Source organism: Saccopteryx bilineata, chromosome 3, assembly GCF_036850765.1.
Source record: "Saccopteryx bilineata isolate mSacBil1 chromosome 3, mSacBil1_pri_phased_curated, whole genome shotgun sequence".
Taxonomy (NCBI): Eukaryota; Metazoa; Chordata; class Mammalia; order Chiroptera; family Emballonuridae; genus Saccopteryx; species Saccopteryx bilineata.
The window spans coordinates 257582115-257608063 of NC_089492.1; the positions used below are offsets into that span (position 1 = coordinate 257582115).

General features: G+C 50.4%; 1 protein-coding gene across 3 annotated transcripts in view; it reads right to left on the bottom strand.

Moving 5' to 3' along the window:
* The window catches only part of RNF220 (ring finger protein 220), a 239133-nt gene that overhangs the window by 3220 nt on the left and 209964 nt on the right, over positions 1–25949 (bottom strand). Inside the window, exons 3-11 of one of the 3 annotated variants that reach the window (XM_066269389.1) lie at positions 25016–25061; positions 21480–21581; positions 15996–16038; positions 12521–12564; positions 11949–12081; positions 3658–3754; positions 3382–3468; positions 3188–3243; positions 2981–3059 (exon numbers count right to left, since the gene is read on the bottom strand). In XM_066269389.1, coding sequence (XP_066125486.1) covers positions 2981–3059; positions 3188–3243; positions 3382–3468; positions 3658–3754; positions 11949–12081; positions 12521–12564; positions 15996–16038; positions 21480–21581; positions 25016–25061 — 687 coding nt within the window. Of the gene's footprint in view, positions 1–2980; positions 3060–3187; positions 3244–3381; positions 3469–3657; positions 3755–11948; positions 12082–12442; positions 12565–15995; positions 16039–16167; positions 16414–21479; positions 21582–25015; positions 25062–25949 lie in introns of those variants that run through there. The other 2 variants (XM_066269388.1, XM_066269387.1) reach the window with 2 other exon arrangements.

Genomic DNA, 25949 nt, shown 5'->3' on the forward strand with positions numbered 1-25949 from the left:
GCTGTAATACTGAATAGTGAATAGATAGGACCATCTCAAGGAGTGACCCCTCCTAAAATAAGTGAACAGAACCTAGAGGAGCTCAGAGAGGGAGAAGAATGCTTCCTGGAGGAATAGAAAAGATGGTACTGGAGAGAGGCCTTAGGGAATAATAATGATAATACAAATAAAAGAGCTAAAATTTATTAAGCACTTACTAAATGCCAGGGATTGTACTGAGGGACTGAAAATTATCTTATTTACACCTCACAAAAACCCCACGAGGAGATTATAATATTCCCATTTTATACAGGAAGAAACTAAAGCAGAACAGAAACATTAAGCAGCCTGCCCAGGTTCACAGAGTGGGGGAGAAGGGATTTAAACCCTGGCAGACTGATTTGGTGATCAACAAATAACGGTGTGACTAACCACTATTCTTTATCGACTAGACCCAGGAGGAGACAGGTCTCCAGGCCAAAGGAACATAGGAACCAAGGAGAGAAAGCCCAGGAGCCCTAGCTATCTGGAAGGCTCACCTGTGGGTAAATAAAAATGTGCTAAAGTGGGAAAGGAGACTATCTGAAAAGACCTCCAACGCCAATCGGAAGAAAGTGAGGTTTATCTTAAAGGCAATGGGAAGTTGTTGAGGATGTTGGAAGGGGGCGGGAAAGGATAAGAACTGAACTTTAAAAGGTATATTCAGTCAGGAAGCAAAGAGTGGTCTTATGTGGAATCACAAGAGCAGTGTGTTGTAGGCAAGACCATTTCCAAGGGTAGCCTGTTCAGCCAGTGAAGGGTAGACAATTGGCTCAGAAAGCTTGAAAGCTTACAGGTAATCTGTCCTTGCTGGGTGTGTCAGTGGTAATGGGAGGTACAGGGAGAATGGTGGGGAACATTCCATAGATAGCAATACACTTTGATCTCTGACCTTTCTTGGGGTACTAGCAACAATATGACTTCCTGATGGCTGTATTCCTCTATCAAGGATGCTCTTGATCTACCACTCCATGGGTCCTTGATTCTCTCTGCCCTGCCTCTCTCTAGGGAAGCTGAGAAAGGCTCTGGCTGACTCCCTGAAAGCATCCATTCAACTTTCCAGCCCTGGAAGCCTCTACCTCCCTCCTCCTTAACAAGCACCTGCACAGCTGGCTCCTCCCCTGGCATTTTCCCCAACACCATATGTACCATCCCCATCTGGACTGCCAGTACTTCCTGACAAAGAGACAAGGATGGGTAGTTATGCTCCCTGCCTCTCCAGGGACCAGACTGGGCACCTGGTAATTATTCAAGTATTTCAGAGATGGGGAAACTAAGATTTAGAGCTGGGGGCAGCCTACTCTAAAGTGGAAAACTAACTTTCAAACCCCAAACCAGAGAATGAGCTTGAATTGGAATTGGAAAGGCAGAAAGGACGGGGCCAGGAGAGAATGAAACAATTTCCCAGTGCATCCTTGAAGCTCCAAGGCCACGTCTAACTCCAGAGTCCACCCTCCTCTGGATGTGCACAGCGTGCACCAGGCCTCTACTCTTTGCTTCTAGCCTGATTCAGGCTGGTGGCAAGCCATTCCTGAGCTCCTTCAGGGCACAGGGTGGACAATGTCCTAGAAGAAGCTGAAGTACCCTTCCTTCCTCCTCCTCTGGGTTGTGAAACAGATCTAGGGTGGAAACCATACTGTGTACAAGGAAGAAAAGTCACAGGGACTAAAGGACCCCAATCTTGGCAGACTTGGATCCAATGACTGAGCCAGTCCCCAGTCTGTTCCAGAGCCCTGCCCACTGGTGCCTGTGCTCACACAGGTGGGACAAAAACCCCGACTTCCCACAGCCTTGGGTGGGTAGTACTTTCATGGCTGGCCACTGGCTCTGGCCCCCATCTCCCCCTCGGGCGCCATCCCTGATTAATGATCTTGTCTTTCTGATTTATGAGCAGCCCCTTCAGATGAGGGTGGGCGCCCCTTATGGCCCCACCCGCCCCGCTCAGCTGGAGTAGGAGAGAATTATTAAATAAACATCCATACGTCATTCCTACCCCCCCAAGCAGGTTGCGCCGAACCCGTGCGGCCCGCTCTGGCGCTGACACAGAGCAGCTGCGGTGATTCATGGGCAGCCGGGCCCTGCGCCGCGGCCCATACATCATGCCAGCAGCACTCGCGGCCCCGGCCGAGATAAACTGATCAACCACAACGGGCTGGAATGAATTTATGACAACACAAAATGGAGGGAAACAAATGGGAGGTGACCCTGGGCCACCGACCTGGCCCTGCACTGGTCTGCAATCCACTCTCCTGGCAGGAGGCAAGATGGAACAGTGGTCCTGGAATGAAGAGGCTGCTTTTTAACCCTAAGCAACTTAGCCTCCAGTGGAGGGGATGGCTGTGGGGAGTTAAGCAATGGCCAACGACAGCAGCTCTAGGCACCCGAACTGGACATTGCCAGTTCCGAGGACTACAGCTGGCCTTGCTTGGGCATCTGGAAAGGCAATAAGGTACCCAGATAATTTCTTCAAGTCCTTGTGGCTCCTGGGGATCCAGGCCAGGGACTGCCCAGCCCTAGTGAAGTGCTTAGGGATCCCCTTTTCCCTGCCAGAGAACCCAGGCCAAAAATTCCAACCAGAAGTGATGAGACCCGGTGTTCCTGCCTAAAACCCACTGCAAGCGCCACCCGGGACAAGAAAAATGAAACCAATTTAGCTCCCGATTAAGAAACAGAAACTGGAGATGAATCAAGTGTGCCGGCTGGGCTGGGTGGCCATACATCACATTCCCTGGGCGGAAGCCGCTGCAGCAGTATGCAGGCAGGCAGGCGGACTGCTCCTCCTTCTGCCAAGGCTCCCAGGGCCATGGCCCAGTGATCAATTCACAGAGTCACGCTTAACACCAGCTGGGCCCTGCTGTCGGCTGTGTGCCCAGGGCTGTGGGACTAAGGGAGGGCTGAGAGCCCTGGCAGCCCTTCTCTTCCCACTGAACCGCTGTCCCAGGGGCCCCTCCTGGCCACTCACTTCTCAATGTCGCTGTTCTTGCAGGTCTTCTGCATGGCCTCCTGCTTGCTGCTCTCCCCATTGCTGGTAGATGGCATCTCTGTGGGATATAGAGGTAACTCATGCTTTGGCCAGACTGGGCAGCACAGGTGAGGGAATGGGCCTGAGTCTGTCACCACCACCCAGAGGATGTCCACTCTCCCCCACTACTCCTAGGTCAGGACTTACCATCACTGGCCCATTTAGAGAACTCCGGTGTGATGCGTGTGCTGGGAGGGCCACCACTAGAGGAAAGGAGAAAGATGAAAGTGAGGCCAGAAGGCAGGCAAGGACAGCCCTGAGGGTGGACACTCGGTTGACCCTGCCTCAGGGCTTCCCATCCTTCTCCTCTATCCCACCCCCAAGCCTGTGCCCACACTTGCTTTAGGACTGCGCCCCGTAGTGCCTCTCTCTCCTTGGCTTCACCAGGCTCCTCGCCTGTGCAGGGGATGACATCAGCCTCCGTGTATCTGGCATGGTGGTCAAGGACAATGAATCCTAGTTTACAGTAGGCCTTGAGGGTTGAATCCTGGCCAAAACTGAGACACTGACCCCAAGGTGGGGTGGCAGCGGTGAGTACCAGAGATTTTAGCTACTATGCTTATTCCCTTTGGCCTATCCCACCAGCCCCAACTGGTCCCACAGTGCCCCAAGGATACTGTGGCTTCCCATACTCCAGAGTGTCATCCCCATCCACATCCAAGTCAGCATCACTGTCCGGATTCTCCTTGCCGCTGCACATGACGAAGCCAGAGCCTGTGGGAAGTAGGATATGAGGAGGACTGGGGGCCAAGGGGGCCTCTTCTGTTGCCTCTAGGTAGGCTTGTTGCCTCTGCCTTGGCTTTATCTGGTCAAGTTTTGGGCCAGATAAGATCCAGATAGACACTCAGGCCTGGAATATAGTGAGCCAAATCTTGTCGCTGATATTTTGGTCCCCTTCACTCTACATAACTCATCCTTTTTGGCCACTGCTTGCTGCTCCAAGCGGTCTCATAAACTATAAATACTATGTCAAGTCTTCAGGAGATACCCAGGCCTGTTGTCCACCTGTCTTCCAGGTCTAGGAAGAGCAGATAGAGGAGAGAAATTCAGGTCTTATGAGATTACCCCACCTGGGACCTTGGCATTCCCTGTGTCCCAAGGTCCAGCCTGACAAGTCCATTAGAGGGGCAAGCAGGCTAGCTAAGGCCAGCCAGAACCATACGGCGGGACCCCCAGCCAACGTCCTGATTTTGGCTGCTAGGTCCTTGCCAGCAAAAACACCAGGCAGCTGTTCAAATATTTGGTGTCTGAAGCGCCTGACATTAATTATTCATCTCCACCTCACTCAGCCCAGATTCCTGGACAAGTGCAGTTATAAAGGGATTAGGAGGGGACAGACGAGAGGAGAGGCATGCACACCTGCTTCTGAAAGCAGTCCATGAGAGCATGCAGGCTGGGTGGAGGCAGGGCAAGGCAGGCGGCTGACCCCACCAAAGTGCAGTTGGCCCAGGGACAGGCAGATTCTTTTAGCCAATGGGAAGGGAGAGTTGCTGATGCTACACAAGGCCCACTCCCTTATTCTATGCTCTGAGACTCCCAGGACCACTCTTTCTGATAGCCTAGCAATCCTTCCAGAACAGAGCTGAAAGTTACAGAATCTGTTCCAAGTAGCAAGGAAATCCTTAAAGAGGTTAGGGAGAAGCCCAGAATTCTGCCTAGCGGTCTCAGAAACTTCTTCTTGTCCTTTCTTTTCTTGTTCCTTCATCTTGCTTACCATATAGTTCTGACTCTTCTTATCCTTGCTCCAAAAAGACTATGCCTCCCCACTGCATGCACAACCCAGTCTGGCTCCTCAGCCATATCCATTAGGATATCTTTATTCCTCACTTCTCTCCACAAGCCCTATGCATATGGACAGACTACTTACTGCACCTTAAACATAACCCTGTATGTCCTTCTCTTAACACCTTAGCTCATACTATTTACTCCATCTTGAATGTTCTCCATCTTTCAAGCCCATTTCAAAAACATTTTCTTTCTGATCTTTCTCCCTTATATATCTCTGGTCTCTGGCCTGACAAAGGTCCCATCCATCCCAGAGGTGAGTAGCACCAAGGAAAGAAAAAGGCTAGGCACCGCCAAGGCTCCACCCCTTCCTGACAGTCCTCATTTGTCCTCCACACCTGAGGCACCAACAAACTCGAGGCAGCAGGCAGGTCAGCAGCAGGGCCATTAAGCTGAGAAAACACCAAGTTACAGCTCTGTCTCCTATTCACGGCCAAGTGTCCTGACAAGCAATTCCTGCCTTGTGGGTGAGTGGCACCTCTATAAACCCTCTGACAGTTTGGGAGACAAACTCCGCCATCAATCAGAATGTAGCTATCAGGTTCACTTACAGCATGTGCCCCCCGAGCCTTGCCAACCCCCCTCCCCCAAGTACACACAGCTCAGCAGTCAGCCTCACATCCTCAGCTCAGCCTGGCCCTACCTAGCCCTGCTTATGGGTGGGCAAAAAAAGGAATCAAAGAACCCACAGCAAAGCTGAGAAAACAGGGTACCCCAAAGCCCCAGTATCTCAACACTTAAGCAGCCTGTGGCCTGAAGTCCTTTCCTCTGCAGGCTCATCACTTGCCAGGCCAGGAGCAGGACTCATTCTCCAGTGGAACACAATCATTGTAGTCTCCCAAATCCTACATGTTTTCCCTTGCCCTGTGCTTCATACCTCCTGTTATTTCTGCCTAGAACCTTGTCCCTCCTGGTCTACAAAACAAATGCCTGCTCCTTTTGCCAAGTCTGGCTGGCAACCATGCCATCTACTATTAACTCAGTGCCTACACACAGTAGTTGCTCTATAAATACTTCCTGAATGAACTCCCACCTCAATAACACCCCTTCAACATTTACTGAACTCTTCCTCAGCCTGGCTTGGCATTGAGCACCCAGTTTCAAGATCTGATCCCTACCCTCAAGGTGCTGAGTATAGATGAGACTTCCTCAGACATTTCTATAGGTACTCCTTCCTGTGCAACTCCAAAGTCATATTTATTACTGTGTACGGTCACTGTCCCTCACCAGATTGGAAGCCCAAGTATGACCTGCTACTGTGATCTCAGCATCATCCAGTAGAGCTGTCCAGGCCCACAACAGGTACCATACAACACACCAAGCAATAATGGCTCAGTGCTGCTCCAATAGGTCCTGGGAGCCCTATGCTAGAAGGAAGGCCAAGGGATTAGCTGGTGGCCTGGAGAAACCTCTCAGGACACAATCTTCCCTATCAGCCTCAGCCAAGTTTCTGCTCCTCTGACTAGTAAGGCAAGATAGAGAGCACGACACATCTTGTTTTCGAAAGAAAAGGCCTCTCTGTATACTCTGAGCAGTTTACTCTGACCCTGACACCATTCTCCAGTAGAGGCAGATGTTGGGAACCTCTCCCTACCCCCATAGGTGTTTAGAAGAGGCTGCCGCTGCCAATTTCACTCCTATGCTGCCCCAGCCTGCTCCAACCTCCTTCCCAGCACATTAAACTTTATTTTCTTAATGAAATGTCACTTGCTGACTTCTGGCAGAATCATAATAAAAAGAAACGGTCATAAAGCAGTTTTATGCAGACAGCGCCCCCGCCAGCTTGCCCCCCTCCTGCTCTGAGAGGAAGGCTCCACAGTCGTTTTACATTCTCAGCTGCTGGAACATCCCAAGCCAGTACTCAGAGGCAAGATGGCACGGAGAGCTCCTTTCCAAGCCTCTGGCTCCTGTTCCATGTAGCTTCGGGGGACAATAGACAAGCTGCCACTCCTGCTGCTGCTGCTATCCAGGGAAGGGACTCAGCCCCCAGGACCTCCAAGATGACTCAGAGTACCCTTTAGTCACTGAGGAGGCACCTTTGCTATGGCGTGGCTTGACCTTAAAGTAGCATAAAGGGCTGGGCTGCTGCCCATAGGCAAATTAAGCTTGGTGGTCAGTGATGCTCAGCAGAGTGGATCCCAGTCCAGTCTGGGAGGGTAAGCAACACGAAAAATACCTTCCTGCCAAGTGAACTCTTAGTGATAGAGAAAGAGAGGGTTAAGTGCAGAAATGATAGGCAAATCTAAATTTTTACAAAAATGACCCCTCTTCCATAAACTCATTTCTTCCTGGGTCACTGAAATGGGGGGTTGGTGGAAATCAGTGTTAATTTAATCAATTGATCAGATAATCGATTGAGAAACTGGAGACGCCCGTTTACTAGGGCTGTAATGTCCTGGAACCTGAAACCACAAAAAAGGAGCCATTGATTTCCTTACCTACTGCTCCCAACAAAACCAGAGTCTAGGGAGAAAGGAAAGTCTTGGGTCCCTCTAGAGGTCTGTACTCTCCAAAGGTTGGGGGTGGTGGTGAGGGAAACAGGGGCAGCAGCTTCCGGAGTTTTACACTGGCATTAGTTACAGATGCAGTTACGGTGTCTTGTGTAAACGCCATCGATTGGGGAGCTGACAGTCTGGGGAGCTGCGATGCGGGACAATCAATCGGCCTGCAGTGTCACCTGCCACCTCGCTGAACAGTTGACAATGCAATTATCCAGTGTGGAGGCAGGGAGTTGGCGTGTGTCAAACGCACTTAGCCACTTTCCGGGCCTCCTCGATAACGCGTTTCACTGCCTCACGTCAGGAGAGACGCATAGAGACAGACGCCGTTTAAAACCATTGATACTTGCTCCTTCTGCCTGCACTCCCTCTGTCCCAGCTTAACAATTGTGTTCCAAAAGGCGATTAAATCCCGTCAGTCGTCACAGGACAGAAGGTGCCCTGCTCCTTGCCACTTCTCCAACCCCCTCCCACCAGGCAACAGTTATAACTAAAGATTGTCAGGAGTTTGAAGGCAGCAGCCCTAACTCTCTCCATTCCAAAACTGCCTGCAGCAGCTGACTATTCCAACACCTGTTACTGACTAGATGGGCAACAGCGCTGTGCCGGGGGACATTTTAGCACCTGGGGCTCCCATCTTTTGGAACCCACCATGCCAAAGGAGATAGCAGCTAGGGCAAGGCCTATTTCTCTGTGCCCCAGGACTCGAATACTTCTCACCCCTTTGACTCACACTCTGGTTCTGAGGTTTTATCAAGCAATAGTCAGTTAAAAAATCCATTCCTAAGCTGCCTTGTCTGTCCTCTACATGATACTTCATCTAGGCTACTTGGAACCAGCCTAAAACTAAGATAGGAACTCAAGGAAGATGCAGTTCCTAGGATAAGATCTGGCTAGGTCAGGGGCTTGCACAGCTGGTTCTCTTAGTACCCTCCCTCCCACCTGTTTGATTCAAAGGGGCTCAATGCTGGATTCTAGCAACACACTTCCTTCAGGGTTCAAAGATACAGCTGGAGCACCTTCCACTTCCTATGCAGCCTCTTGAAATTCCTCTGCCTTGCCACTCATGTGCCCATCACATCATTGTCACCTTATCTGAAACCAGCTATTCCTATGTCCTCTTTCTAGCTTGCCCATTTCAGACATGAGGAGCTCCAGGCTCCTCAAAGTTGCTGAACCAATACAAGGGAGGGATCAAAGCTCACCACCTTAAGTCTCTTCTCCAGAACCTAGGAGCTAGATATTTCCCAAGGAAAGGTGTGTGTCACTCATCACATATTCCTTTGACTGCAGGTAGGAGTAGGTTTGCTCCCAAGAGCTGTACGATTAGGTTTTCCCTGCAGCCTGCTGCTCTAGCCTAGAGGCCCCTTGCTCTGCCCAGGGCTGGCATGGTGCCACAGAAGAATGTCTTTTCCTCCTAACTGCTGAGCACCTTTAGGGGAATGTTGGTGAAGCACTAGGTTCTGTGTACCACCATTTACAGAATTATAACTCTGAGTGAGAAGAAACAGCAGTAGCAGTTAGCAAACCTAAGGTTCCGAGAGGACAATCAACAGCCCAGGACTGCTCCGAGAACTAGGAAGGCCAGAGTGTTTCCTAGACAATTAAAGTCCTTCAACTTCCTCTCCTGACATCTTTACTATTTCCTTAGTCCAGGGGTCAGGAACCTATGGCTCGCGAGCCAGATGTGGCTCTTTTGATGGCTGCATCTGGCTCACAGACAAATCTTTAATAAAAAAAAATGTTAAAAATATAAAACATTCTCATGTATTACAATCCATTCATTTCCTACTGCTCATGTTCATGGTTGCGGGTGGCTGCAGCCAATCACAGCTGTCCTCTAGGACAACACCAAATTTTTATTGGATAATGTGTAATGTACATTACATTACACATGAGGGGTCGTTGTATGGCTCTCATGGAATTACATTTTAAAATATGTGGCGTTCATGGCTCTCTCAGCCAAAAAGGTTCCCCTGCCTTAGTCTCTTAAAGATCTATTTCTAGCTAGACCTATCTTGGTGCTTACCTGTTAGGACAGCCTTTATTCTGTCCTAAAATACTAATTCCTGGCACTCCCAGGCCTGAGCTATATGGGCCTGGCCCCTCAGTAAGCACAGGTCCTATCTCCAGGGCCTGCTCCTCTCAGCTAAGTGTCTCCACCAAAACTTCTGCTTGCCCACTGGCTCCATAGCTGATTTTAGTCCAGGTAGCAGATTTGCTCCATCAGACCAGAGCCCAGTGCCTGGTCAGAAGCTTTGTTGAGGATGACGAAGGGACCCCGGTCTGGGAGGAGGAGCAGCGGATGATCAGATAGGAGAACTTATCTGCAATTCCTCAATTCTTTCATATCTAACAAGGACAGCAATCTCTGTTCTGTCAGCACGCACAGCACAGCATAAATGGGCCTCACTGCTCGCCTGCTCATCCTGCCTGCTCCCTCTCTCTGAAGTCGGCTGGGCAGCTTCTTCAGCCGGCGTTATCACTCCCTCTAACCGGTCTTGGCAGGCAATCTAATTCCTCCTGAAAAGGTCACCGCCATTTTAACTGCCTTTCAATCACATTAAGCACGCGCTGCCCGGCTTGCGGCCCGGCCCGCCCGGCGGGCGATCAATGCGATGCACTGACACCAGCCCGCCTGGCGGGGCCACACCCAACCCCCCAAGAGTTGAGGCCTATTGGTCCTGGCCAGGGAGGGTAGTCTGACAGATGGTCAGCTTCTACAGACAGGGTTTCGGGGCAGAGGCAGTCAGGATCAGCCAGGGCTTCTTTTGAAACACCCTCCCACCCCTAGTGAGGAGCCTCAGCCTCCTCCGCTCCACTGCGCCCCACTCTCTGCTTTGTGGTCCCTGCTGATCTCACTGTAAAACAGCCTTTCAAGTCTGCCTGTCTTTTGACTGCACTAAGCTGTTTAAGAGGCGGCAGCAGCTTCTATCAGGAAAGCTGGAGCAATTCTCTGCAGATAAAGGCACCCCCGGCCCCTGTTCGCTCTTCAAGTCTCACTCTCATTCTCGCTCTCCAAATCGCTCAAAGAAAAGCCCCCTTTGAACTCCCCTCAGGAATTCTTGAAAGGAACAACCTCACAGTGTAAACACTCAGGGAAAACTGACACCCACCCAGGGCCTAAGAGCCCCTCGTGCCGGCTCTGCAAATGCATCCCAGCGCAAGGGAAATACTTTGTCAAATCATCAGCCTTATACAGCTTTATCCCTCTTAAGCCTTGTCTGGTGCCCAGAAGCCATCAGGTCCAGTTCTGTGCCAAGAAACCTAAGAGGTTGCCACAGCAATGGAAGATGTGAATGTATGCAGCAGCTGACAAGAGTGAACCCTGAGCAGCATTGTGGAACTGACCCTGCATGGGCCACCACCTGTGTACAATTCATGGGATCTGGGCTTTTGCTGCTCATTCTCCTATGGCCTCAGATCTCTAAAACTCTAGGATGGAACCAGAGTGAAATGGCAAATGAACATGCCCTAGCTCAGTGCTTAGGCTTGGGAACCAGTTTGGTCTGATTAACCTTCCTCATTTATACTTGTCCCCCAAACACGTGGGTAATGTGAGAGAAACCCAGAGGCATAATGCCCTACGTGGGCTCAGAGCCCCATGGTATATAGACAGTCTGCACTGGACAGCACCATGAAGATCACATCTCAGTACCACCAGCCCCAGTAGCAGGGCCCCAGAGAGGCAGAGACCCTCTTCCCAGCTGCTATGTTGATTCCCCAGGGATCAGACACGGCAGTACTCCCAAGGGTGATGCCCAGAGAACTGAAGGCAGATGGAAAGCAGGCTGGCTCACTTAATGACCACAAGCTGCAGTGCCAGCTGTGCCTGAGCAGAGAAGAGCTGGAGGCCAGGAGGCAGAGAGCCCCTTCTTCCCTTGCCCAAGGCAGGAGAATCTGACAAGAGGACACTGACCCTGCACTCCCAACCAGTCTGCTGTCTGACCAGGTGCGAGTGGGGGACTTCCACTGGGCTACACCACATCCCTCTGAGGAGCGGGGAGCGCAATGGCACAGCTGGGCTCAGGCCCCTCTTGCTTCAGGGCAGAGGGGCCCATGGAGAAGGGAGGGGATCAGAGCTAAAATTAGATTCACCGAGGAAGCTCATGGGAGGTCAAATTTTGCCATAACTCACTTTCTTCTCTGTAACTGATTTCTCTGACATGGGGCTGAGGAGGAGGAGGAGGAGGAGGAAAATCCAATGTGTTTGCCTGGAAGCCCTCAGGGCCCCCAGTGCTGGAGGTGTACAGCAGGTTGCTGGATTCTCATTTATCAGCCTTAAGAGGGATGGAGTGATAAATGCATAACCGTCCCTTTAATATTTTATGCAGGTGCTAACGCGGCTTGGCTGTCACCTTCAATGTATCACCGGAGGCCGAGAGCCCCCCTCGTCACTCCTAGCTTGCAGCCTCACAATTCCATTTCTCCACCCAAATACTTCCATTTTAATATGCACATCACAGGCAGGCAGCACAGTTACAAAGGAGCTCCGCCAGCAGCAGTTCCCAGGTGGCAGAATGGATGACCGGCCACCAGCCCCGGTCTCTTGGCTCCCAACAGATGTATACCCAGCACAGGTCTGGCCACCAGAGTGCCACTGCCTGTGTGTCAGCTGCTTGTACCTCGGAAACCACCTTCCAGGAGAGTGGTGGCCCGTATCCGCTTCTGCCCGCACCACTCATACTCCTCAAAGCGGTTGCTGTTCTCATGCTCGATGTCCACGGCATCATCCTCAGCCATGCAGGAACCTTCCCTCTGTGAAGAGCAGAGCAGGATCATGCGTGTCCCAGGCCATCCCTACCTACCCCCCAGGGCCTACAAGGAAGGCACCACCCTTGTGAACGTGCAGCCCTTGTGGGCCCCAGCTCTAGGGATCCTGTGAAGTAAACCAATCTAGAGGTCAAAGACCTGGGCCTCTTCCCAATCTTTTTCCACTGGTGCCCCAGGGGAGAAGTGGGAGAGTGAAAGCAAAGCAAGAGAGCAAAGAACAGAGTGGAAGAAACTGCTGAGACCTCACAGAAACCCCAACAGCCCGTAGAGATCTGGGGGTAGTCAGCAGCTAGTGTTGGGGGGAGGGACTAAGGGTGGGAAAGGTAGGTGATGAAGGCCCCTCTACCTTAGAAAGGCAATGCTCCACATGCCTACTCATCTCCTGCTCCGATCCTGCCAGGGGGCGGCTGCACAGGGGACATACCTGCCCTTCATCTTGCTTCCTCCGTTTCATTTTCCCAATCCGAGCTGCATGGAGAAACCGAAAACAAAGCACAGAACAGGCAGTCACTGTAGCTCCCAGGGTCCCAGTGGAGCTGATACGTCCTGACCTCCTGCCAGCCATTAGCCCCTTTATTCAATGCCTGATCTGGCTCTCATTATGCCGCACCTTCTTCTCCTTTGGGGACTGAGACTTGTCAAGAGTACCTGGGGAGAAGACTGGCGCTAGGCCAGCAAAGTGTCTACTCTGGCCACAGCTGGCTCAAGCTCAACCCATACCTTTCTACCTCTAGAGGTCAAGGAGTGCAATGAGGAAAGACACTCCATGTTGCTAGTTATCTCCCTAAAAGGCCAAGACCATGGACTCCTTTGGAGTCAAGAAATAGCAACTTTAGAGAATATCTTTTGGAGTGAATCCAAGGTCACTCCAGGGGCCTGATGTGACCTGTTTTTCACTCAAGTAAAATCTCCTTTGTTCCTAGGCTAAGAGACCCTAAGTGTCTTACCTAGAATCATCCCAGGAAGGATTTCTCTCATGTCCACTGGTCCCATTTTACAGAAGAGGAGACAGAGGCCCAGTTGTAAAGATACAGAGAGTCTGAGTCAGAAAGCCCATAGTACCTTTGAGAGGGCAGCCCTCACCGTGCCTACCCAAACCTGTTCCATCATTTCTAATCAGTGCAGAGGGGCTGTCAGGCCCTGGAGGCAGAGGGCTGCCTGCCATGCTGTCCCGCAGGGGGCTCAATTCCAAAGTGCACACTGCAAGCCCACAGCACTGCTAATTAATGCTGAGAGATGCAATCATTTCTAATTAGCTCACTAATCCCTCTCTGCAGCCCTCCTGTCACTGAAGCAGGAAGGGGTCAAAACAAGGGACTCTTCCCTCTAGCCCCTCCCTGGATGCAACAGCAGAAGCAGAGGTTGCCACTCTGAGGTCAGATGGACTGGGGCATGGCGGTGAAGAGGGAGGTAGCCAAGGAAGGAAAGGTTCCCCACTGCAGGGCTAGGAAGCACTTTCTTATGGACACTGACCCTGAGGGGAAGCTCATGAATGCAGTTTAGGGAGGGAAACACTGGTGAGAACTGATATGTTACAATTTAGAATTTCAACTGTTAGGTTCAGAGCCAAATACCTTACACAAGGTAGCTCACTTAATTCTATATCCTGTAGGTAGGATGCATTATCCATTTTAATAGATGAAGAAACTCAACGCTCAAAGAGATCAAGGTACTTTTCAAGCAGCGAAAAAGGGGCAAAGGCAGGACAGGAAACCATAACTTAGAATGCTCTCCTGTCCTGAGTCTCTTGACTGATCAGCATGAACAAAATTAATCCCACAAGTGTATTAGGGCAATAAGAATATGCAACTGCCTGTTGAAGGTCTGAGGTAGGGAGTTACTCCAACTCCAAAATAAGAGTAATCCTAGAAAGACACAAATCAATAGGAAAGTCACTATCCCATCAAGATTGAGCAGGGAGTTTGAGAAACCTTGGTCTGTATCATGATCCATCTCTTCAATTTTCTGTGCTTTTGCTATAGATGTGATCATGTTCTGGTGGACAAAGATCTAGAGTCCTTCACCTTAACTGCCCTAACCCTTGGAATCTTAGGCTCAAGTCACATTGACATTCTAGAGCAGTGATTTTCAATGGTGTGCTACAAGAATTTTTAATTATTTATTTTTAGATTTTATTTATTCATTTTAGAGAGAGGAGACAGAGAGAGAGAGAGAGAGAGAAGGGAGAGAGAAGCAGAAAGCATCAACTCCCATATGTGCCTTGACCAGGGAAGCCTAGGGTTTCGAACTGGTGACCTCAGTGTTCCAGGTCGATGCTTTTACTCACTGCACCACCGCAGGTCAGTCTACTACAAGAATTTTTAAAACATACAAACCTGACTACTTAGTCAGGGATAATAATCTCTTTTCCCTTAGATTATTAAATAAAAAAATGACAGCCATCTAGTATGAATGAATAAAAAATTTTACTTTTTGGGGGGTTAGATTGGCAAAAAATATATTATTGGGTGTCACAGAATTTTAGTAACTAGTTTATGTGTGCCATGAGATGCAAATGGTTGCTGGGCTGGAGATGGGATGGTAGATATCAGAAAGGCATGGAACAAGGAACCCCAGAATGCCAGAACCCTGTAGGAAGCAGTGTGAGAATAAATCCTGCCTAGAGCTCAAGGGAGTACCTCTCTGGTAAGAAGGGGACTATGATAAACACTGATGATTGAATAAAGAAATGAATCTCTCAGAACTGCTAAAGAAGGCATGATACTAGATCTTCTCCTCGCCCAGGCCACCCAGGCTAGCAGATCCTTGTTGTCCGGGAAAGCACCCTGATGGCTTAAACATCACCTGGAAATTCTCTGATAAACAAGGCAAATTCCATTATCTTCTCGCCAAAATAACCAACGGTGGTAGGGAAAGTTTTGCTCCATACCCAGAGGCAACCTCTGAGGTAGCATGACATGGTTGGAGAAGTGCGGGCTTTGGAGGTAAACAAATTTCAGTTTAATTCATAGCTCAGTTATATCCCAGCTGTGTGATTTTAAACAAATCATTGTCACCTCTGCAAGCCTCAGTTCCCTTACCTACAAAACATGTGTTAACACATTCCTCTGAGGTGTTATGATGATGCTTAACATGGTGCCAGCTCATAATGAATGCTTTCTCTTTACCAGATTGAGGCTCATCCTAGTAGCAGAAACTAAGTGGCAGGAGTTGGGGATCATTTACCAGCTGGCGCAGAGGCCCTAAGCCCCTACTGCCAAACCCTAGACACACCACACCCTACTCAGCACAAAAGCCAGGATCATTCAATTGTGTTCAGCAAATAGGAATGCTCCAGAGGTTTGAATCCAAAAGGGGGGGCTGCCAGGTAGTGCATACACGGTGCGCTTTCAGAGAATGCCTCTAAGAGCCGTTGAGCTCACGCTGATCACCTTTGTGAAATGTGGGCCGACTGATAACTCAAAGAGCCCTGGGATGAGTTAGTTCCTGTTGCCGTGGGAACTCCAGATCACACTGCATTGTCAAGTCTCAGCAGAGAGGCTGTATTCACACTACTGGGCACTGATTAAAAACTGGAAGAAAAACATTCTCAGCGCCCTGCCAGCTTGTACAGTGTGGTCCCAGCAGTTTGCAAATTCAAAGCTGAGCTCCCGAGTGAAATTGTGTAGCTTGTTCCTCATTCTCTGGCACTTATTGCCCCCCAGGGTTCTTCAAGGCCTTTATAGAGGCTTGGGCAAGATTTGGGAACCATAACCTCCATTAGACAGACGGAGAAACTGAGGGCGGCCACCTTAGTTAGCACATACTCAGGCGCTGTGACTCCGAAGAAGCCAACGGGCCCTAACATCGAAGAGACCGAGGCAAAGCCAGGAGCTGCAGGCAGCGAGGGAGGGAGGAGGCCGGGGGTGGGGCGGAGGGAGGGGCTGGGCAAGACTCACCATTCAGTCGGGTCTGCCGGTTGGCTCGCACTCGCAGGAAGGTCTAGGGGAAGATCCCGAGCAGATACAAAAAAAGAAGAGCGTCAGCCGCGGCCTGGAGTTCTGGCCCCCGCCCTAGCACCGACCCCGGTCTAGGCCTGTCCCGCCCCAAACAGCCCGTAAACAAACCTACTTCCTCCCTCCCGCCGGCCCCCCTGCTCCGCGGGCCGCTCCGGGCCCTCGGCATAGCCGCCGGGGACTGCTATAACGGGACCCCGTGGCCGCCGCTCGGTGCCGTCCTAGCCCCGGCTTCCGGCGCTCCGGGCCCCGCGGCCGCCCGGCCGGCGAGGGCGGCGATGCAGGCGGATTCCCCCCGGCTGCCCGGCGGCGGCGGCACTTCAGCTCCCAGCGGCGGCGGCGGCCATGTTGGCCCTGATCACGTGACGGTCGTCGCCGCGCGCCGAGGGTGAAAGTTCAAGATGGGGCGGGGGGGGGGGGGGTAGAGGCGGACCAGGACAAGGAAACAGCTGCTCGCACACGGGTAGCAACCGGCTGGGCCCGCCCTAGGGCTCCTCCTATCACCGGCAAAGCCTACCCGTCCTGGTTAGCGTTGGCACGGTCGGTCCTCCCATCCCGCTCCACGACCCCTCCTAGCGCGGGGCTCCTTCTGTTCGGAGCCCCAGTTCGTGGTCCTGCGTGCCGCGAGGCTGTCCCAAGGCAGCCAGGCTGTTCTTTGGGGAGTAGGCGTCCAATTCCTAATCGCCCGTGGACTATCCCACCACAAGTCCCAACTGTCCCACCGGCACTTGGTTGCAGTTCAGCAGTCCCGTTATTAGAGGATTCCCAACATTTCAGCTGTCTGTTGGACGTAACCTGGAGCTCCCACAGGCACCGCACACCCTACCCACGCAGTCAAGGTGGAACTCGACATCCCCCAAACGGGAGCCTTATTCCTGGGTTCCAGTTCATAAGGAGATTCCACTGTCCACTCAGGTGTATTCACACCAGAAATTTGAGAGTGGTGCTTGACCCCACCGGCTTATTTAACACCACTCCATCTTCTAGATCGCAAAGAGTCTAACTTGAAAGCTCTCTCTCAAAAAAAAAAAAAAAATTAGCATCTCTACCTCTGTGTATCTCAACCTTCCAGGTCTACTGAGGAATCTCTTTTCCTCTCGTTAAAATATTTTCCATCCCTACATTATCACTCATACAAATTTTTATCTGTGTACTAACGATGGTTGGCGCCATGAGAGAATCATATAGGTGAACTCAAGCCCAGCACAGTGCTTGGCATAGGCAAGCCATCCCTCAGTGCTTTAGTGGCTATACCTATCTTGGATGTTACTGAGCTTCCTAAATTTGCACCTGTCTCCCACCTGGACTTCTGGCCTGCAGTTTCTCTCCTTGTAACCCATCCTTGCCTACAATACACACTGTGACCTTTGTATTGTTCAAAATTGACCCTGTCTCAGCCCTGACGGCATAGTTTAGTTGGTTAGAGCGTCTTCCTGTTACACCAAAGTTGCAGGTTGGGTCCCCATCAGGGCACATGTAAGAATCAACCAGTGAATGCATAAAGAAGTGAAACAAAAAATCAATCGCTCTCTGTCTCCAATCAATTAATAATTTTTTTTTTAAACTGACCCTTCGGTGGTTCTCCACCTATGCGATCTGCAACAGGGCATACAGGCCTTTGGCCTTTTCTGACCTGCTCTGTCTGCTTCTCCAGACTCTTCTAGCCCTCCAGCTCTCTCCCTTTGCCTTCCAACACTCAGCTTTGCAGGGCTACCTATAATTCTTTGAGCACTCTATGCTCTGGACTCTAGGCTAGATTATCCTCCATGCTTTCATACCCCCTGCTTGGCTAACTGTTGTTCATCCTGTAGGATTCTGGGAAGGCTTTGCTTTTCTCTCAAGTTTGGGTTAGTTGCCTTCTCTGAGTTTTCTCAATCCTTTGGCTTCCCTCTGATCTTGTGTACTTTAATTGTTTACATATCTGTCCCTTCTTCTTGGGAGCTTACCTCTATCTAGTTGCCCAGCAAAGGGTTTAGCATGCAGGAGATAACAGTGGGAAAGGGAGGAGGATATATGTGGGGATGCCCTTGATCACACTGCAGGGCTTGGAAACAATCTAGGATTCAGACATACTCAAGTTCAAATCTTGATTCTGTTCCTCTTAATAATATACAGGGTAGGGCAAAAGTAGGTTTATAGCTGTGAGTATGCAAAACACAAAGTTCATTCTGTATTATTATTTGTTTACTATATTTTCCATACAAACAACTGTAAACCTTTTTTTTTTTTTTTGTATTTTTCTGAAGTTGGAAACGGGAAGGCAATCAGACAGACTCCTGCATGTGCCCGACCGGGATCCACCCGGCACGCCCACCAGGGGGTGCTGCTCTGCCCATCTGGGGTGTTGCTCTGTTACAACCAGAGCCATTCTAGCACCTGAGGCAGAGGCCACAGAGCCATCCTCAGCGCCCGGGGCCAACTTTGCTCCAATGGAGCCTTGGCTGTGGGAGGGGAAGAGAGAGACAGAGAGGAAGGAGAGGGGGAGGGGTGGAGAAGCAGATGGGCGCTTCTCCTGTGTGCCCTGGCTGGGAATTGAACCTGGGACTCCTGCACACCAGACTGATGCTCTACCACTGAGCCAACCGGCCAGGGCCATGTAAACCTACTTTTGCCTTACCCTATATGTGTTCTTAGAAAAGCTACTTTCTCTCTCAGGGCCTGTTCCCTTAGCGATAAATTGGAGGGAAATGAATCCTAATGTGTACAGTTGTTATAAGGGTAAAGTGAAGTAATGGTTAAGAGGTTAGGTAACCCAGCAGGGGCTAAGTAAATGGAAATACAAACAAGAAAACAATAACACCTAATTTTGAGGCTGAGTTTGATGATTAAAAAAAATCCAATATAATTGAGCAACTACTACATGCCAGGCATTATATCAAGATCAAGGCATGGGATACCCAGCTAGTCCTTGGGCACTCTCCAGCTTCACCTTCTACCAATTTTCCTTGTGTTTTACATGCTAACAAAACTGAACTCATAGCAGGTCTCCAAATACATCATCTGGGTTATACTACTATGCCCTTTGCAAATAGTGTTGCCTTTAACTAGGGTACTCTTTATTACTTGATCACCAAAGTGAACTCCAACTTGTCCTCTGAAACCCTATTTAGTCATCACCTCCTCTGTGAAGCTTGTTCTGATTGTCTCCTCCATCCACTGTGAGATCCTAGAAACTTATTTATACCTCTGTCATAGCACTTAAAATACTGGGCTATAATGATCTATTTGCAAATATAATCCCTTGAAGACAAGGACACTGGGCTGAGCATGAGTGATTACAGATAAATGTTTGAGTAAAGGAAGGGAGTAAAGAAGGATAAAACAAGGTCCTTGCTTTGGAAGGACTCCAAGTCTAGTGGAAGAATCAGGCTCATTGTGATAGATTGAATATGGCCGCAATTCTTTGCACCGGCTTCTATCCCTTGATCATCTCATCTGTTGATCATGGGTTATCTTTGTGACTTGCTTTGTTAAGTGATGTGTGAATTTCAGAGTCTGGGCCTCAAGACGCCTGTAGCTTTGTCCTTTGTCCTGTTGGTGTGACGCTACCCTGAGACTGCCAAGTAAGAAAGCTGATCTAATCTAGTGGAAGATGTGAGGCCATGTGGAAGAGAACTACGGTCTCGCAATCTTCCAGATATGTGATGAGACCATTTTGGACTTTTCAGCCCAGCCAGTCCTCCAGCTGAATGAGCTGCATGAGTAAGGAAAGGCCTAGTCAAACAATAGAATTATGAGATATAACAAATTATGTTAAGCTGCTAAGTTTTAGATGGCTTGTTATATACTAGTAGATAACCAAAACACACTTAAAGGGGTGATCAAAACATAAAATGATAAGGGCATTAATAGGGACAACCAGGGTCATGAGAAGAGATAGTTAATCCAGAAAGGTTTCTAGGTTATGGGCTTTGGACAGGTTGTTGAAGGATAAATAAAAATTGGATGGGGTGGTAAAATAGTCCTGTTAGAAGAAATGTAGAGGCAAGAAAGGAATGGCGCAGCCAGGGAGTAGTTAGCATTGATTCAATGAGCATAGCCCATAGGATTCATGGAGGGCAGTATTAGGTATGCAAGCTGGGAATACAGGTTGAATCTAAATCATGGAAGGCCTTGGTGCTGTGCCTTAGCAAGCCATGCCTATGTCTGATGGTTACTTTTTTCCTAGTTCTTCAGATGGCGAAGCTGAATGCTGTGACTGAAGTAGAGATAGGTCCCTGAAGGCAGGGCTCTATCTATCCCTTTGAGGGAAACTTTCTGGGGCAGAGCCTTGTCTCCATAGCAGGCCAGAATTCCCTAGGGTTGGTTCATTCCTCCATCTCAAACCAGGGTTGTTGAGTGAGGATAATGTCTCCCAGGCAGTGGACTGAGTGCTTCCCTCAAATCAGGGTTCATGAGAGCAGGAGTCCCTCCCCAGGGTTGGCACTTTGGGCTATGCAGTTTGAGTCCCATACAAAGGCATACAGTGGAGGAGGTGCCAGTGGCAGCTGGTGTCCGGCTCACCCTTGGCACTCCACTCCAAGCTCTGCACCCTATTACCAGGCTGTGTCAGCTGAAAGCAAGGGTGTTCAGAGAGAATACCTCTAATCTCAACACAGGTTTTACATGTGCAGCAGTGACGCTGGTTCTCTGCCCCAGATTATAGGTCCCTGCTGCCTTGTCTTTCTGCATCAGATCCGGGCTTCTGAGTTAGGGCTGTTTTTCCCTTTTCACAGTGGGGCTCCTGGAGAAGGCCTGTTGTCACTTAGACAAATGTTCCTTGGAACAGGGCCGTTTTCCTCCATCTGACCGGGACTCCCAAAGGCAGGGTCCTGCCTCTTCTTAGAAGGAGAAGCTTCTGGGGGAAGTTCTTTCTCCTTCCCACCACAAAGGTTAAAACAGAGTTAAGATGTTACCCATAGGCCCTGCTCCTGCTCTGATGGTTTAGGATTGTGTGCTTATCCCCTTCCCTGTTTGCCCACGGCCCTCACAGGCAATGTCCACCTACCTCTGTCTCTGTTCTTGTCTCTCTTTGTCTTTCTGTCTGTCTCTCTCTTGCTATCTGGGCTCGATACCAAGGTTTGGCAGGATTGAATGGTTATTTGCTCAGGGGATCATGGTTATGAAGTATGAAGTCTTCAGATGAATTGGGGCTATGTCTCTGGGTACTTCATGAAACAAAACCCTATAGGATAGCTCTTGATAGATGGGACACTTCAGAGTTGCTTAGAGCCCACCAAAGCCCTGGTGACTTTGGGTGTCTCTTCCATCTGTGGAAGGCACATTCCCTGACACCTGTGCCTTCTGGAGGACTAGACACAGAGGGAACCAAAAACAGTGCTGGCCTTTCCTCTTGCCTCCTGAGGAGGGAAGAGTCAGCACCAGGCATGCCCGCTAAGCTCTCACGTGGTGAACCTACTTCTCACGCCCCTCCCACCCACTCCTCACCTGGTATCTGTCTGAGTGGTGCAGGTCATCAGTGGCAGATGAGTGTGGAGATGCTGTTGGAGACTCTCCTTCTCTCTTGATGGAAGCAGACAACAGGAGGGACTAGAAGAAGATAAAGGACATATGGCCTCAGGTGGAATGAGACTTACAATCAGTCCCCCAGAATTTCTACCTCTGAGGAGTTTTTGGGAGAGAGGCAGAGAGAAGGAGGGTAGAGGGATGGAGGGACCACTTGAGGTTCTGAAGGTATGTGGTCAGGTCCTGGGAGTGTGGTTGTGGGAGAGAATGGCTTGATTCTCAGGATGGATAGAGACCCCCTTGAGAGGGCCCTAATCTCCTAGATCCCAACTAATATCTACTCCAGTGGGGCAGACTCCCAGTCTATTCCCAGCAGGCACAGATGGTACATGCTGTGTTCTCCCTTAGTGATCAGAGACTCTGAGAACCGCCACCCCCCTTCCCCAAAAGAGTTGGGAGTAAAGCCACATACTGGCCACCTTGCCTGCCCCTGACATAGGCTGATGGCAGCCCTGCTACGGAGACAGTAAATTAAATAGTATGTATGAATTGCCTGCATGTGGTTATGGATGTACGCTGGGTCCATTTATCCTTGTGCTGCGACGATGACCCTAGCAAAAACCCCAGCAAAACTAATCCTCCCGTGTCAATCCTACACGGCCTCTTCTACATACGCCTGCAGTTTAGATTAATAAACTGTCTGCTTTAAATTGTGTGCGAGCATCACAATTCTAAATACCACATGGCACGTTCAGCCTGCTCTTGCTGGCTCTTGCCAAGGCCTGTTCAGCTGCAAACTGGGGGCCTGGAGGCCTGAAAGCAATCCATACTCCCCCCCCCACCTTCTCCAGCCTGCGCAGCTCTGAGCCAGAAGCATACAATTCCCTAGGAGGCCTCCCCAGCCTAGAAAACCATGCCAAATCGCCAGTGACAGCCCAAAGAAAGCAATTTGGGAAAGATGGAGCAGCCATTTATCCTTCATCTCCGACTGAGCCGTAGGATGTGACCCGCATGCGGTGGCCGCACTGCACATCCTCAGGCAAGGGCCCTGGGAAGGGAGGGGCAGCTGCTTGTTGGCAGGGCTCCCTGACTGGGCCTCACCCCCAGAGCCGGAGGAGGGAGGCTGGGAAGGCACTGGGATGGGATTCCCTGCAACTTGGACCCCCTTCTTCACCCACCCAGGCCCAGAGGGAGACCTGATGGGTGACATGACTTGGCTCCCAGCTCGGAAAAGAGGTGGGCTTTCAGGCAGTGTCCCTCCCTTCTCTGGTCCCAAGGAGGATACTGAGGAGGGGGAAACAACGTACCCCTGCCTCCTACCGTAAGAAAGCTCATGCTTGTATTTCCCCCTCCTCTCATTCTCTCTAGGTTAGAAGCCCTGAGAGGCCTCAGCATTACACCTGGGGCAAGCAGAATAAAAAAAGGTCACTAGTGCTTTTTAAACATGGACCAAAAAGCAGTAAAATGTGTTTTGAAAAAAAAAAATCTCAGCATTAAATCATGACTTTTTGCCTGGCTCTTCGCCTCATTAAAAGTGGCCTTTTGGAAGGTAAAATTATCATTGTAAGCGATAAGATCTTTAAGAAAATAATTCACGGCTTCTTCACCCTTTAATATGATAGCCGCCACCGGCTAATTTTTTTCTTAATGGCAACGAGGCCATCAATCTTGTCGAAGGCCCCCTCGCCCTCTCCTCCTCCTCCCTCCCTCCTTGTCCCTGCCTTCTCAGTCTCTTGCTTGAACCTTCTAGCTTATGCCTCTTCCATCCATGACCTGCTTCCCTAAAGCCTCGGTCAAGGCAGAGGACAGACCCTGAAACAGTCAGCTTTGGGAGTGCGAGCACGTGTCTGGAAGTGACTGAGCAGTGGCCCTTGCCTCAGTGTCCGGTTATCAATACGTGTGGGTGGTGCAGGAATCTGCATGCTTCACCTTCCTGACTGTGTGCTCTGATCTGGGTGTGTGTGCACTTGTGAACATGGGGACTAGGTATGGACATGGGTTGCATCTGTTTGCCCTTAGCACACCCCTGCCAGCCACACTCGGCTATCAGGTGTCAGTGGTTGTAATAATTGAACGGGCAGCATGACCCACCTTCTCTGTAACCACAAGCACTGAATGCTGTGAGGTGCACCAAGCTCAGAGAGTGTGGCTCCCCCCTCTACGATCCACAGCTGTCTGTCGCCCCTCCTTTTCTCTTATGGCTGGCAGGGCTTTGCTTCCTTGGCCATGGCTGGCACTGATCCAAGGCTAGACTAAGTTCCCTGTCTCTCCTCTATCCAGCTTGCTGTGTGTTGGGTGATTTCTTGAATGAAGGTGCAAGGTCCCTCCGCCCCATCCTTTATAAAGGCCTGTAGGGGAGTTGGGCCAAGCCCTGGATGTAATATTGTCGCTCTGGATCCTTTTCCCAGAACTGTCCTCAAAGAGGTCACCAGTGCCTTTAAGGCATCTAGATACAATGGTCCTTCTCCAGCTTTTTTCTGTTTGACTGCTGACTACCCCACATGTTTTGGAACTTTTTCCCTTAGGGGTCTGGGATACCATGCTCTCTGTGCCCCTTCTAACTTGTGACTGTTCCTCCTCTGCCCCTTCCCTGTCTGCTGTAGCTTATTGTGACCTCCAGAGCAGGAGTCCCAGATTCTCTTCTTGGATTTTGCTCTCCTTTCTCTACACACTCTCCCTGACTGACTCCATCCATTCCCAAAGCTTTGACACTCTCCTCACTCCCTATAAAAAGGGCTAGGGATACCAGTCTGTCTGAGTCATCATGAGAACTGTTGAGAAAGGATGAAGGGGGTGGGGATGGGAACAACCAATGAAGTAGGCTTAGCTTCCTCCCTGGATCCCTACTCCTTCAAAATCATCCCCTTTGAGAAAGCAGTACCATCTGCCCCGGCAGCCACCTATGGGAGTTATTGGTGCAAATCATGCCATTGTGCTGAGGCCTCTCTGACCCCTCTTTTGAGCCAGCTACTTGCCTTTCACTTCTCCTTTCTCCATCTAATGCTCTCAAGCCTCTCTTTCATAGTCTCCATAATGAGTCCAGCATCCTCCCTGGCTCCTTGTTGCCCTCAGGATGAAGTGTACACACATATACATGCACATGCACACACACACACACACACACACACACACACACACACTCAATAGTCTGGTGTCTAAGGCCCTGTGCTATCTGTCTTGACTTGTACCTCTATATTTGCCTTTACTTGCTATATCTCACCTTCCTCCCTTGAGTATCCCAGCCTTAGAGTCTGGGTCCCCCACACCCCAGGCCATTCTTGGCTTTGACCCCTGTCCTGATTAGAAGAGGAGGAAATCAGATGAGCATGTGCTGGCTCACACTCAGACTATATACACATACACTCAAGCACACAGGGCAGCCTTAGGCATCAGGCTGATATTCAAACCCTACAGACTGCTGGGGATTCGGAAGAGCTCTTATTATCCTCAAGAAGAGCCAGTTCTGGGTGGGCCTAGGTTAGGATGGACAGGAGGAAAACACACAATTGGCCACCTACCTTGGGAGTGCCTGGAGCCATAGCATCCTTCAGAAGGGAATTCTTGCTGCCAAGAAAAAAGAGAACAGGGTGACCACTCCACTTGCTACACAGAGCATGCAAGAGTAGAATAGTAAGAAGACCCCAAAGAGAGACGGCATTGCCAGCCTAGCCCAGCCCAGCTTGGCCAAGCTCCACCCAGCCCATTCAACCCCAGCTAGCCCTCCCTAGTTCAGGGTCCATCAGGGGCTAAGGGCCAAGCTAGCTCTTGGGAAAGGGATAAAAAACTAGGCATGGTATGCTCCCCTGTGGATCTGAGCGAAACGGTTTTACCTGACTCCTGATATCAGCCCTGAGGATTCTGCCTGTCCTGAATGCCCTCTTCCCTCCACCCCCTGTCCCCAGCCTTGCTCTTAGTTCCTATGGGATTGGGGTGATGGAGCTGACATGGCTCTTGTCAATTCTCCCTCCAACACGCTGCAAACTGCGTTAGGCCAGGAATGATCTCCCCCTGATTCAATTTGTCAGCCCCAGGCCCTCCGGCATCGGGCGCGGCAGGCGGGCGGGAGCTGGGCCCTGAAATATGGTGGGTGGCTTGGAGCAGGCGGGGGCGGGGGGGTGGGAGGTGATGGATGGGCTGTGGGGGAGGCAAGGACTGTGTTTAATAACAAAATTGGTATGCAAGGCCACATCCTGTGCTAAGCATGAGTGATCCAGAGCCACAAAGTATTACAAATCCCCGCTAAACAGATGCTGACAATGGAACAAGACGTATCAAATCAGATCCACTTCAGAAACATTAATATCCCTGTTCCTGTCCCTCCCTCCCTGCTGCCCCCACTATGCTCACCACATCTGTGCTCACACATTCACGCACGTGCACTCAGTCAACCCCCCCACACACAAATACACGCACAGAGGCACTGGCTGATGCACGCATGGAGGCGGACATAGC